The 13,703-nt window shown below is 46.6% G+C and overlaps 1 protein-coding gene across 1 annotated transcript; it reads right to left on the bottom strand.

Moving 5' to 3' along the window:
- Nucleotides 1–849: 849 nt before the first annotated feature.
- On the bottom strand, nt 850–11,932 carry snx27a (sorting nexin 27a). Its single transcript, XM_061665041.1, has 13 exons — nt 11,469–11,932; nt 7,865–8,090; nt 6,397–6,589; nt 6,246–6,310; nt 5,649–5,753; nt 5,471–5,549; nt 4,942–5,105; nt 4,705–4,794; nt 4,135–4,284; nt 3,764–3,892; nt 3,563–3,622; nt 3,331–3,379; nt 850–2,617 (listed from the first exon to the last, which is right to left on the bottom strand). The coding sequence occupies exons 1-13, from the start codon at nt 11,786–11,788 to the stop codon at nt 2,547–2,549; spliced, it is 1,701 nt and encodes a 566-aa protein (XP_061521025.1). The 5' UTR covers nt 11,789–11,932; the 3' UTR covers nt 850–2,546.
- Nucleotides 11,933–13,703: the final 1,771 nt, after the last annotated feature.

Raw genomic sequence — 13,703 nt, forward strand, 5'->3', positions numbered from 1 at the left:
TCCATTTTAGGATGACACACTCAGCAACTCATTGAGTTGTGGCTTCCATTTATGCATTTATTTTTGTTTTTGAGGAAATACTCTCGCTATCTTGGCACACGCTATCAGGCGTGCTCTTTAACATTCATGTCATCTCCCTCCGCTCGCAAGCAACCGAACACGGTGACATTCACAAAAAGCCAGGTCTCCATCACGTGGGGGGGATTGAGCCAATTTGCCGGGACGGGAAGAGAAAACAGCGGCGTGTGGAGTCGGTGACGGTGCTGCCATGGCAACCACATCGCAACCTGAAGAGAAGGGGGAGGGCGCAGACAAGCAACCGCGCTCGGTCTCTCGGCACAAGACCAAAAAAAGGGGGAAAGGGAAAATAAATACATAAAAAGGGTTCATCCATCTTCTAAATGAACGTATCTCCTCAAATGGAGGCCGCCGCTCTGCTTGCTCAAATAAATGCCTCCCAATTGCCCTTGAAGGAAATAAACCACCACGATCCGATCTGAGAGCAACGCGAGTCGCGGCAGACGTCGTCAGCACAAGCCCTGCAGGGTAGACATGGCATCTGTAAAGCTGACGTTTACAGACAAACGCAACCGAGCACCATTCAGTATACTGAGGCTGTCGTAGAGAATCCAATTCTAAGCTCCTCGCCCCGAATGTACGCTTGGTCCTCTGCAGTTGAGTACACGCCGGGCCACTTTTTAACAGCAAAACAAGCAATTACAAGGCTGCCAAGTCACAGGTGCTCGTGTTCCGGGGCTGCAAAACACCCGGCACAAAACAATCCTGACGCCGACGCACATTGCAATGTTGTCGAGCGACAGAAAACAGAGACAAATGTGCCATGCCCCCCCCCCCCCCCCCCCACACCGCCAAAAAAATAAAAAGATAACAATCACACACAACACCTCTTTCGTCATCACTCACCCAACAAATCGACAAAGTGGTCAAACCTGCACTCACGAACTTGGCTGAAACACAACATCCAGCCCTTTCGTGTGGAATAACCTCAACTATTCAGGTTAAGAAGTACTAGTAAAAAAAAAAAAAAAAAAAAAAAAAAGTTTAAGAAAAAACAACCAAAAAAAACCCGACAAATACTGCGGCAAATGAACGCGACGGCAGGCTGTCACTGCTCAGTTAGTTAGACACACTCATACACACCTCCTGCTTAATGTTGCCACCAACTCGCCACTCCCCCGGCGGGTCACATTCGCACACTGGCACCTGCTGCCCTCTAGTGTCCATTGAGAGAACTGCAGGACATAACACGTCACTATTTTGCATGAACACAACAAACGGAGACCCCTCCAATTCAATTGCATGGAAAGATATTTGAGCATTGATTTGATGTGCTTCATATCGATCTTAAGATCAGTGTACTAGTAAGCTCTCGGTCCTCACTAGTAAGACAATTCACCACACTCGTAAAACGAGCGACCGACTGTCTTACATGTAACAATTTTTCCACTACTGTGTGACTTTTCTGGATAACTACGTTACAACTGAGGCAAAACTATTCAGGGGGCATTTTGGTGCTAGTAGAATCCTGGAGGCTACTAGTGCATGACACATGACTACTAGTTTAAAGTGCTTTGAGTACCTTTAAGTTAGCAAAGCGCTTTACAAGTGAAAGTTGAGCCCAGTCGTGCAGGACAGTAGTTTACCACTAAGGTTTAATGTGCACTAGTAGGCCAAAAGGGGCACTAGTCATGAAAAAAATGTTACTAGTAAGACAGTTGTTCTACTAGTGTGCTGAATTGTCAAAATAGTGAGGAAAAATTGCGTACTAGTACATGGCCCGTAAGCAGGACATCAAGTTTATCAAATAAATGCTCAAACGTCTTTCCATACAATTGATGTTAAACCAATAAATCAATTATTATAGCTCTTATATTAATCTATATTTGATCAGGAAAAAAGGCTTGTTAAACATACACACAATTATAACAGTTACATTTTGTGTCCCGTGTGTTTTCGGACAAAAACGACAGCGAACAACAACAAAAAAAAAAACACACCCCACTAATAGAAAACTTTTTTGTTCATGTCCAGCATCAGACTTTGCATCTTTCGGGAGCGAAAACACGCCATTTATTTTTCTCTCCGCCGTCCCTTTGTCCATTACTGTCCCTTTTGCTGAGTTGGCCGTGGGCTCGCTCCAGGCCGAGCGTATCAAATCGCCCGCCCGCCCTCCGAAGTCCCGTTTCCGGCACGTGCTCCCAACGGACGTGTTGGCGGCTCGTATGCCGGGGAAGCGTCTCACAGACACACAGTATGGAGAGCCGATGGAATGAAATGAAAGCGGACTTCCCTTCATCGCTCGCCTTGGTACGTATCCCTAGCTTAATGTGTGACATATTCATATTTCTCTGCCCCCTCCTGCAAAAAAAAAATTTTAAATCCCAGTTTGATCTTTCGCCGGGGGTGCCGACTGCCTCTGCCCGTCTCGCGAGACCTGGTGTGATCGATGGGCGCGCTCTCGGGGCGGGTGCGACGATGCGAGTGGAACAGTTCAGTGCGGGACGGGTTTGCGGCTTTGCGTCTGTTTAGGATGTGGCGATCTCTCCCCCTAGGTGGCGCCATCCCTTCTGCTGCGTCTCCATAGGCGGCAGATACTCTGCAACACAGAGCCAACGGACCAGAGAACATGTCATCCTTGCCGCACGGTCGCACCCAAACATCCTCGTACGGCCTTGAGAGCATTCCCTCCGCCTTGCTTGCAATTCTACAAACTGATCAAATCTCTGGGGAGGAACTGACATAAGAAGCCCGAAAAGAAAGAATTTCCAAACTTTTTACACCATTAAAACTCATTCACTGCCAGCCCTCCCAGTTAACGTGGATATTTGACTTCTCAAGCCGTCAATGGCAGTGAATGTGTTTTTAATGTGATCTATAACCTGTACAACTCTAGAGTTAAAAAACAAAACAAACAGACAAAACAAATCTATATCTATTTAAGAGCGGAAGTAAAAAAAAATAAAAATAAACATTCCATCCACCTTGTCTAAGGTCATAGGTTCTATCTGAGGAAAACCAGATGTTGCCACCACCACCCTTCACTCTATGTATGAGGGCCATGTTGGTTTTGCACCAAACATACATTTGGGAATTATGGCCAAAAGGTTCAACCTTGGTTTCACTGGAGCATGCCACATTTTCCCCAAACTACAGTAAAGCATGTTGGTGGCAGCATCGTGTCGTTGAGCGCCCCCCCCAGCTGGGAATGAATCCGGTCCACTCTTGAATCCGGTCCACTGAGCATTTACGTTCTCAACTGGTACCGCTCGCAACTTAGTGAGAATGGTGTTGAGTGTTTGGCGCGCTTACCGTTGTTGCTGCAGTTTTTGTTGTCTTTATCAGAAGCCTCTTCCTCAACCTGAGCGCAAAAAAAAATCTTAAATTAATTCAAAACACACACACACACACACACAAAAGACTTTTTCTGGCTGAGTGTGTTTGCAAAGATAAGCCTAATAATCAGCCATATTTAGACATTTGAACTTGGGAGTCACATGGCTTCCCTTTCCCTAGAATGGAAGAGGAAAGGAGTGGTCCCTACCTGCTTCCTCCACTTGAGCTCACAAAAGACCCGCTCGAAGCACTCGTGCATGTAGTTGAACTGCCCGACAAGAAGAAACAACACGCAAAAAAAAACAAAAACAAGAACAAATCTTTTTGTTCCTTTTGCTTTGATCACATTGGGACAAATAAAACGAGCTGGTTTATTAATCATCAATTGCATCAGCGGGTCTTCGCTCACGTATGGAGTGAAGATCTTGACCCAGCGAGGCTTCTTCTCCCCTCGGGCGTACTCGAAGCAGAAGGCCATGCCCTCCTCGTCCGTGTCCCAGCGCTGCATCTCGCCCCACTCAAATGCGATCACCTGGTTCTGAGAGCGCCGCACAAAATACACAACAACAATAATAATAAGGGAATTAAAAAGAAAATAACTCGTTTTATCGTTCAAGCCTTAAAATCCCCCTCTCAATGCTCCAATCACATTGAAACTCATCAAACCCCCTTTTTCAACAAATTGGAAATGTCGTTGAACGCGCCAAAAAAGTGTGATCTATCGGACAGAACTTTTTGTTTTTGTTTTGAACAAAGCGGGACCGCGACGGGGGCACTCACCTCCAGCGTGCCGTCCTCGGTGCAGGCGTGCAGCTTGAAGTGATGGATGCCGATGGCCGTCACGACGTGGCCCTTCCTCCGGGAGTCGCAGGAACAGTGCGGGAAAGCCACCTCGTTGTAGCCCTCGCACGAGCGCAGCTGGCTCAGGTACTGACAGGCGACACGCAAACACGTGCACAATGACACCTACGTCGGCTGGTTGGTACGCGCTCTGGGTTGTCGCTCTCGGGTTCTCAAACTTTCTTTTTTGGGGGGGGGGGGGGGGGGGGGAATCTTTTTCCAAGGTGGCAGGTCAGACCTTTCAATTGATCCGATTCTAAGGTCAGGACGAGTCATGGATTTCGTCTGTTTTTATTTACCCCGGTTTTACCGATCTTTTGCGGGGCGCTTAAGAGCTGAAAACAAAAACCCTCGCCTGCTCTGACACGAGACGCAGTTTCATCTCTATTCCAAACACGCGGGCGGTTTTATTCTAAATGCTTTTTCTGTTCATCTTTGAGAACTTCCAGTAAAGGCTCTAGTATGTATAGTAGCACCATCCCCGGACAAAGACGGGTTTGTGGGACTGACCGTGGCCATCTTGCGCTGCTCTGCCAGCTTCTGCAGCTGGTAGGATTTGTCCTCTGTTTTTATGAATCCCTTCTTCACATCATCCAGTGCCTACATGGCAACGGAGAGGAGAGATAAAAGATCGTTTCAGGCGCTTGCGCTGCCATGTCGGGGTTTTTTTCTTTTTTCTCTTTCTTTTTTCTCCCGCTTCACTGGCAAAAACTCGAGTCTGGCTCGACGTGGACGCTAACGGTTTACCTGGTGAAAGCAGTAGTGCAGGGCCAGCGGGTTGTCTCGGAGCAGCTCCTCCTCCTGGAAGCTGAAGAGCCACTTGCGCAGCGACAAGCAAGTGCCCGGCACGGCGGAAGTGTAGTTCTGCACGTAAAGCTTGTGCGGGAACTCGTTGGGCGCCAGCTTTCGCACTGGAACGTTTACGTGAGAAGATGAGAAGAAATTGAAACGGTGGGGTTTCTTACAGTAAACCCTGCTCATAAATGATCCCCGCCCAAAAACGTTCGTAGTTGCCTGTATTAATAGGTCAAAACAGAAATATACCCCAAACTAGAAAATACTAAAGATTTTCGATATACATTTCAAGAGACACAATTCCAACAAACCGTGCTTGCTAACGCCCAAAATGTCCGCCGCACTGAGTCATGCGGCCGAACGCGACTGAACTAGACAATTGCGGGGGAAAAAATAAATAAAAGTCTTCACTTATTAGTTTCAGAAATAATAATAATTACAAACAAAAAAAAAGTTCAATAATTAGAAAGGAGATTCTCACCAAATGTGTGATTGATCACTTCGAACAGTGCAAAGTAGCTGGCCATAATACTGTCCATTCCAACCTTCACCACCAACGCCTGCAACAAGAGCATTTGTGCATAATCACAATCATGCATTGGACTTTGCGATTCCACAAAATATGACTGCAGGCTCCCAGCAGCGGCGGGGTGGCCGACCTGGTAAACTTGGTCCGTGGTGCTGTTCTTGCGCACCCTGACGGAGATGCCGCTCTTGTCGGGCAGCGCCACTCGCAGCTCCACGTCCGTCACGCCGTTGTAGTTCTGCGTCGTCAAATGCATTGCTATTAAATGAGGAGTACTGAATGCCTGTTGCATTCATCGAGCAGCTTTTTCCCCCCTAAAATCAGCTGGTTAAAGTGTATTTATTAGTATTATTAGTAGTTTTTGATTTCACTCAATTCATTCTCCTTACATATTTTACTACGGTTCCATCAAGTATTTCGACCAATTACCTGGCTTGTCTGACCATTTAAAAAAAAAAAAAAATCAAATGTGGCCCTCGAGTGCAAACGTTTGCCCACCCATGTGTTAAACGGAGAAGATGTGGCGTTTTGCATCGCGTTTTAACCGGGAGACGTGGCAGATGATCCGAACGAACACGCGATAACAAGGCCAACGAGGAGCGCTAATCCTTGCGCTCATGTGGGATTTCGTGCGCAGTCATTACTGCAAACGCTGCAACTTCACCGCATCCCGCAGGGAGGATTTTGTATGGCTATACATGATTCATTAGATGCAGAACAAGTCGTATACCTCGTCTGATTCCGAGAGAAACTCCTGCATGATGTCGCTCTCCCCGATCACCCTTACAGAACAAACTAGAAGTATTGAGAGAGTGGGAAAGAGGAGGTCAGAAGGCGATCAGAGGAGCATCTTCGGGGTATTTCGACGTCGACGCGCGCACCTCGCTCCAGGTATTCCTCCAGTCCGCGGCGGCGGGCATCCAGCTGCTGCTCGGACAGCGAGAAGGGCCACTTGCCGGGCAGCTTGGGGAAGCTGAAGTTGGAGAACTCGCGCTTCAGGTTCTGGTGGAGGATGGCGAACTCCCGGTAGCGCTTGGAGCACAGCTGCCGGCCCGACATGTACACGTTGTATACCTGAAGAGGGGACCGCGGAGTCAAAACCGGCACAATCCGTCCTGGTTTCCGCCAAGCTGTAACGCTTCCGCTAAATACATGCAGTACTCAAAATAGCCGACCCGTGTCGTTCCACATTTCAGTCACAGTTTGGCTCTCAAGTGGGACCCACATTTTCCCAATGATCATGAAGTCATGACCCACTTTTACGATGAGAGTCAGAACTCAAGAATGTTCTTTATATAAAAAAAAAAAAAAAAAAAAAAAAAAAAAAAAAAAAAGTCATTTGCGACATTTATTTTAGAGCATATTATTGGGGAACTGATGAGGAACCGGATAATTGCATGTATTAAAATTACATTTAAAATGCATTTAAAAATATGAAAACACCCCAAAAATGAGTACTTACTGTAATAATATATTTAAAAAATCGAAATATATATTTGGCATTATTTAAATAGTTTTTATTTATCTCAGAACTGAGGAGGAATGAGATAAAAGCATGTAAAAAAAAACCTATTCCAAATAAATTGAAACAGAAATTGATGAAAAATCTCTCTATAATATACAGTTACTTAATATATAAAATACAAAAATATATGCAGTGTATTGAAAAAAATCTCTAGAATTTGGTATTTCACTTTTTCTCTGCCTTTCAAAACATCATTAAAAATCTGACAGGGCTGCAACGATTCATCGAATTACTCGAATAATTTAATTACAAAAAAAAAGGTTGAAGCCAAATGGTGACCCAAACTGGACAAAAATAAAACCTGCACCTCACATGCATCTTATTAGCCTAATAGCAAAGTTATTTTTAACTGAGTGTTGCAAACTGAGAATATCAATAAAAAATAGCAATGTGCTATCTTTTTTTTTTTTTTTGTGTAGATTCTCAGTCATCCAGGTGACGGTAATCCGCAAAAGTTGAATCGAGGCAGCTGGACACTTCTTGCTTGTTGAACCTTGTTTTCCGAAAAAGTTCAAAAATGTTGTTATTATATCGAGTAAAGCAAAATCAGTTTAGCGCCGATTACTCGATTATTCCACGGGAAAATCAGGAGAATACTGGATTCTAAAATGATTCAATAGCTGCGGCCCAACATTGACTAGCTGCCCGTGACCCAAATTTGGATCCCAACCCACCGGTTGAGAATCACCACTTTGGCGCTCCGCTCCAAAAATCGTTCGAAACATTTTTCAAAAATCAAGCACTTTCCGCACAAGTACCGCAATACAAGCACACTATGTGACCAGCTTCCGCATGAAACTGTTTTGTAAAAACTGGGTACTCACCACAAACCTTTCGGAGTGCTGCTCCACGTGCTTGTACGTGGGGATGGAGATGGGCACGGCCTGCTTGTCGCCGTAGTCGTAGTTGGGCTGGACGTCGTCGCCGCCCTCCAGGCCGTCGGCCTCCTGCGGCGGGACCGACAGCACGGCCAGGACCAGCTCCTTCTCGCCCGTGCGGATCAGGTCCACCACCTGCTTGTGGGTGGCGCCCTCCACGCTCACGCCGTTGCTGGAGGGACGACACGGCGCGTTGATGTCAACTAACACACATGCTGTATGCTGTCTGGATAAGAAGACGTATTTATCTACAGTGATACCTGGGCTTTTTTGGGACATCTTTTTTTTTTTTGACCCCAAAAGTTGGTCTTTTTTTTTCCTCATATGTATCTTCTCAATCGGATGTGGTGTGTTTTTTTTATGAAAAACAGTTTAGAATGGCTCCTCAATGACAAAAGTATACGGCTGTCATCAACCGAATACCTCTTGCTCCATCGTGCCTTCATACACCTGCCCGGTTGGCTTTGCCGAGGCCAGGTGGCAGCAGCGTCGGGTGTCTCGGGTAATCTGCCTACGAGGAACAGCGGGACGGCCGGCGAGTATGTGACGTGCCAATTGGCTATTTATTAATCACCGCCATTCTCCCTTTACGGATTGAAAAAGGTCAGCTTTAAATTTAGTAATTCAATTCTAGCATCGGGAGAAAACGAGTTCAAGAAGGGAGGATAAATTCAGTATGAAGAAATTAGGTGAGACACTACATCAGCTCTTGTTATGTTGCAGGTCAAACTGACCCGCTTTTAAGTTTACAAATATTTCCATAAATGGAACAGAAAATTTGAATAGAACTTTTTCTACGGCTGTGATTTTTGTCCTTGCATTCTTTTTATTATAAAGAGGATGCTATCCGTTAGCCTAATAGCATAAGTCATGTTTAAGATTTTGGGAAAACAAGAATTTTTTTTTTAGCAAGCACAATGGTATTTTTTTTATTGATATTGTGACAGTAACGTAAAAGTGACTTCTGCAATTATGCTCTGAGCCAATACAAAATGTTATTAATATGTATTACTAAACAATAGGCCTACATTAAAAATAAATAGTTTTTAAATAATACGTGAAAAAATGATGTTAGCCTAATAGCATAATTGTCGATGCATGTTGTGTTTTTTCTTTACGTCTGTGTAGATTCTCAGACAAACCAGGTAACCGGCAAAAGTTGCGTCGAGACAACTGGACTCTTCTCGTTTGTTGAATTTGTTAATTATTCTTGTCTGACTTGGGCAATTATGCTCTTAGGAAAATAAATTCTCACATAATTTTGCAAGAAAAAAAGTAAAAAAAAAATTTTTATTTTTTTTTTATAAATAACAAAAGGGTTATAATTTTATTAGAAAAAAAAAGTCTATACCTGTAATTTTGAAAACATTTTGGTCATATTCTAAAAGGGGCATAATTCAGCACAACATAAACAATTCATTTAAAGGGGTGGGGGGGGACTGTAAAGTTAATTAACCCTTTTGCTATGTTGTGGGTCAGATTGGTCAGATTTTTTGTAAATACAACAGAACATTAAGATAAAACGTCTGCTGCGCTGATTTTTAAAAATTATTTTTACTATTTGACGTGTATTTTTTTTTTTACAACTAAATCCAATGGGTCACATTGACACATTATCAGCAGCCTTACAAAGATAAAAGCAAGACACGGGGGGCAAATGGAAAGTAGACGGTTATCACGACGTCCTATCGTCTATAAAAGAAACAAGTGAGGTTTTGACGAGACCATCGGGCAGACTGAATACAAACGTCAAAGGAACTTGAACTTGCATAACACGTTGAACTTGCATACAACTGTGGTTACTTTAAATCAACGTTGCCCCCACACGAAATGGCGTTCATCCATTCCTTAGAGTCAAAACGTTGCTGTACACCGCGCATCAATTAATGTCAAACAACAGCGGGAACGCAAATCGTGTCGATAAAAAGATGAATTTCATGTTTTTGTTTAAAAAGTCAAATAATCCACCAACAAGAGCCGCTTCTGCACTCCGACATCACATTTCCCTCAAAGTATGACTAAATGAGAGCAGATATTGGACCAAACCCACACTCGCAACAAAATGCTGAGTTACAAAAAAGGAAAAAAAAGGATTCATTTGTTTCGCAACATTCCAAAGCGGGTGGATTTTCACATGACGTCAACCGTCTTTGGTTGTCGAGCAAAACACTTTTTTTTTTTTTTTTTTTTTTTTTAGCACTTGAAAATGATGATATTTTTGATGGCTAGGCAAATAAAAATGACGCTTGTTTCAGTCCCCCCCACCCCCCGTCTAATTTTAGCCTTCCCAAATCCCAAAGGTTTCATTCGCATGTCTCTTGAGTTTCAGACTTTTAGGGGACATGTTATGGAAAATTAACTTTTAAATTGCTTGTATATAAATAGTTGGTTCTCTGGAGTGCCTGCCCACCCATCAAGTAAGAAAAAGAAAATTGCCCATTTATGAAAATCTGTGGGGCTAATTTACATAATAATGCCCCCTCCACGTTTCCCCATCCATGACTTAGCAGCTAGGCTGGGTGAAGATCTGCCACTTTCTATTCGACGGCCAGACTACACTGACTTGACACATACTTGACGTTGGCCGGTGAAGTTGTCGTGAAGTAAATTTGTTGCAGTGTTTACTGAATAATCTTCAAAAGGGGGTGTACTCATTTATGTTAAAATGGACTTTTCAGCTTGAGAGTTTTGGGAGTTATTGCTCTCACAGGACAAAACAAAAGGGCAACACCATTCACTCCAGTACCAAATCTCTTTTGATGCCAATATTTAGCGCCCCGTGTGTCACGAAATATTTATAAACAGCTTTGCGAATACGAATGCGATATATATTGCTCAATTCGTCCATTCAAACAGCAAGCATTGTTTGTCTTTCAAAGCTCGTAGATGTCATTTGAGCTTTTACATAATGTTTTGACCAATGTCCACCAAACGCACACACTGCGGCGGAGAAACACATATAACACGCATATAACCTCACAAGCCTGACTCATTTGAGTATGAATGTTTATATGTGTATAAATGCGAATAAAAGACGGGGGGGAGAGAAAAAACAAAAAAAACATCGCCGAGCGTTTAGCTGGCCTGTCAGGCGATGTCGCTGAGACACGCGCGCGACGCGAGGGGCAACACTGCGGTCCATTGTGCACGAGACTGCCGCGGTTCAAACTTGTCATTATGTCGGGGAAATGTGGAGGAGCCTGCCGCTGAATTGTGGTGCCCGCCTCGGTTGAGGGCGGCCCGGCCGAGGAATGGGAGAAAAAGCCCGGTGGGGGTGTCTCGCCGAGACGGTAGCTACCTGGGCTAGCTTCTTGGCTCGGGCTAATCAACATGCACAGCCCGTAGTGCAACTTATATAAGCCGATTGGCGTTCAAAATGGCCCCAAAACACGCTTTTAGTTGCTATTTCAAAGACTCACATTTGTATTTTGGCCACGCGGGTAGTGACGCACGCCACGACGGGAGGCTAATAAATGCTCAGAGGCGACAGAAGCAACAGTTTAACCGCGGAGCTAGCAGCGGTGGCTAGCGGGGGCCGAAGCCGACTTACACTTCCAGGATCCGGTCGCCCTTCGCGATGCCCGCCCGGTCCGCAGCCCCGCCGGGCAGCACGGCGCTGACGTGCTGGAGAGGAGCGTACAGTTCCCCGTTGATGCTCCGCAGCTGGCCGCCTTCGCTGACCTGCCCGCGGACGTTGAAGCCGTAGCCCGACTCGGACTTGACTATCCGCACCATCCGCGGACCCGACGTCACAGTAGCCGGGCTGAGGCCCGCGGTGCCCGCCGCCGGTGCGGTCGCCGCCACCGGGCCGTTGTGGTGGGATGCCGAAGGGAGAGCCGCCCGCGTTTCATCGCTCTCTACATCCGCCATCTTTTCCACAGGCCCCTGCTGACTGCTGCCCTCCGGTCGGCGCTGGCTGTCTGCGGGGCTGCGATCCAAGACAACACACTCCGGCTCCGTCCCTGCTGCGGCGTTACTACCGCCGCACGCACACACACAGCGGCTGTTGTTGACTAGCCGCCCATCGGGAACGTCACGGGACACGGCCACGCAACGTGACCTCACTCGGGGGGCGTCGCCAACAATCCTCCTTGGCCTCATGGTGCAAATATGCAGCAACACTCGTCTACGTCAAATCATCTTTCCCCATTGAAATGAACGCAAGATACATTAATCCGACCCCCCCCCGCCCCCCCCCCTAAAAAAAAAACGGTTATTTAATAACTGCACCTCAACGCACCAATGTCGTGATGATGATGATGGTGGACTTCAGGAGGCATCCTTCGCCACAGCTGCCCCTCACCCTGTCCAGCCGCCTTGTGTCAACCGGTGAGACCTTCAAGTTCCTGGGAATTACAATCTCTCAGGACCTGAAGTGGGCGGCCGACATCAACTCTGTCCTAAAAAAGGCCCAGCAGAGCATGCACTTCCTGCGGCCTCTGAGGAAGCACGGCCTGCCACGGGAGCTGCTGAGGCATTTCTACACAGCGGTCATCGAATCGGTCCTGTGTTCTTCCATCACAGTCTGGTTTGGCGCTGCTACAAAAAAAAGGACAAACTCCGACTGCAACGGACAATCAAAACTGCTGAAAGGATTGTCGGTACCCCCTTACCCACCCTTGAGGACTTGCACGCTGCCAGAACTAAGACAAGAGCGTGCAAAATCCTCTCGGACCCTCCGCATCCCGGTCACCGGCTCTTCCGGCTCCTTCCCTCAGGTAGGCGCTACCGATCAATGCAAACTAGAACTAGCAGACATTCCAACAGCTTCTTCCCTCTTGCAATCAACTTCTTAAACACCTAACCTACAATTCCATTGCAACATGCTGCCAATTTTTTTTTTTTTAGGTTATTTTTATTTAATTAATTACTAATTTTTTTTCCATCCATCCATTTTCTACCGCTTATCCGGGTCGGGTCGCGGGGGCAGTAGCTTTAGCAGGGACGCCCAGACTTCCCTCTCCCCAGCCACTTCATCCAGCTCTTCCGGGGGGATCCCGAGGCGTTCCCTGGCCAGCCGAAGGACGTAGTCTCTCCAGCGTGTCCTGGGTCGTCCCCGGGATCTCTTGAACTCCTCCACTTGGGGCAGGATCTCATCCCCGACCTGGAGAGGCCGTGGCACCCTTTTCCGACTGAGGACCTTGGTCTCAGATTTGGAGGTGCTGATTCTCATCCCAGCCGCTTCACACTCGGCTGCGAACTGCTCCAGTGAGAGTTGGCGCTCACGGCTTGATGAAGCCAACAGAACCACATCATCAGCAAAAAGCAGAGATGCAATACTGAGGCCACCAAACCGGACCCCCTCTACGCCTCGGCTGCGCCTAGAAATTCTGTCCATAAAAGTTATGAACAGAATCCGCGACAAAGGGCAGCCTTGGCGGAATCCAACCCTCACCGGGAACGAGTCCGACTTACTGCCGGAAATGCGGACCAAACGCTGACTCCGGTCGTACAGGGACCGAACAGCCCGTATCAGGGGGTTCGGTACCCCATACTCCTGAAGCACCCTCCACAGGACTCCCCGAGGGACACGGTCGAACGCCTTCTCCAAGTCCACAAAACACATGTAGACTGGTTGGGCGAACTCCCATGCACCCTCGAGGACCCTGACGAGGGTGTAGAGCTGGTCCACTGTTCCACTTGCCAGGACGAAAACCACACTGCTCCTCCTGAATCTGAGATTCGACTTCCCGACGGACCCTCCTCTCCAGCACCCCTGAATAGACCTTACCAGGGAGGCTGAGCAGTGTGATCCCCCTGTAGTTGGAACACACCCTCCGGTCCC

This window comes from Phycodurus eques, chromosome 20, assembly GCF_024500275.1.
Source record: "Phycodurus eques isolate BA_2022a chromosome 20, UOR_Pequ_1.1, whole genome shotgun sequence".
NCBI classification, from domain to species: Eukaryota; Metazoa; Chordata; class Actinopteri; order Syngnathiformes; family Syngnathidae; genus Phycodurus; species Phycodurus eques.

Bases quoted from the DNA above. Each gene is read 5' to 3' on its own strand.
- snx27a (XM_061665041.1), bottom strand. From the start codon at position 11,788: ATGGCGGATGTAGAGAGCGATGAAACGCGGGCGGCTCTCCCTTCGGCA. The intron at 3,623-3,763 runs GTGAGCGAAGAC...CTTGTCGGGCAG, and splicing joins TCAAGATCTTCACTCCATAC to TTCAACTACATGCACGAGTG. The intron at 3,380-3,562 runs GTAGGGACCACT...TTTTGCGCTCAG, and splicing joins AGCTCAAGTGGAGGAAGCAG to GTTGAGGAAGAGGCTTCTGA.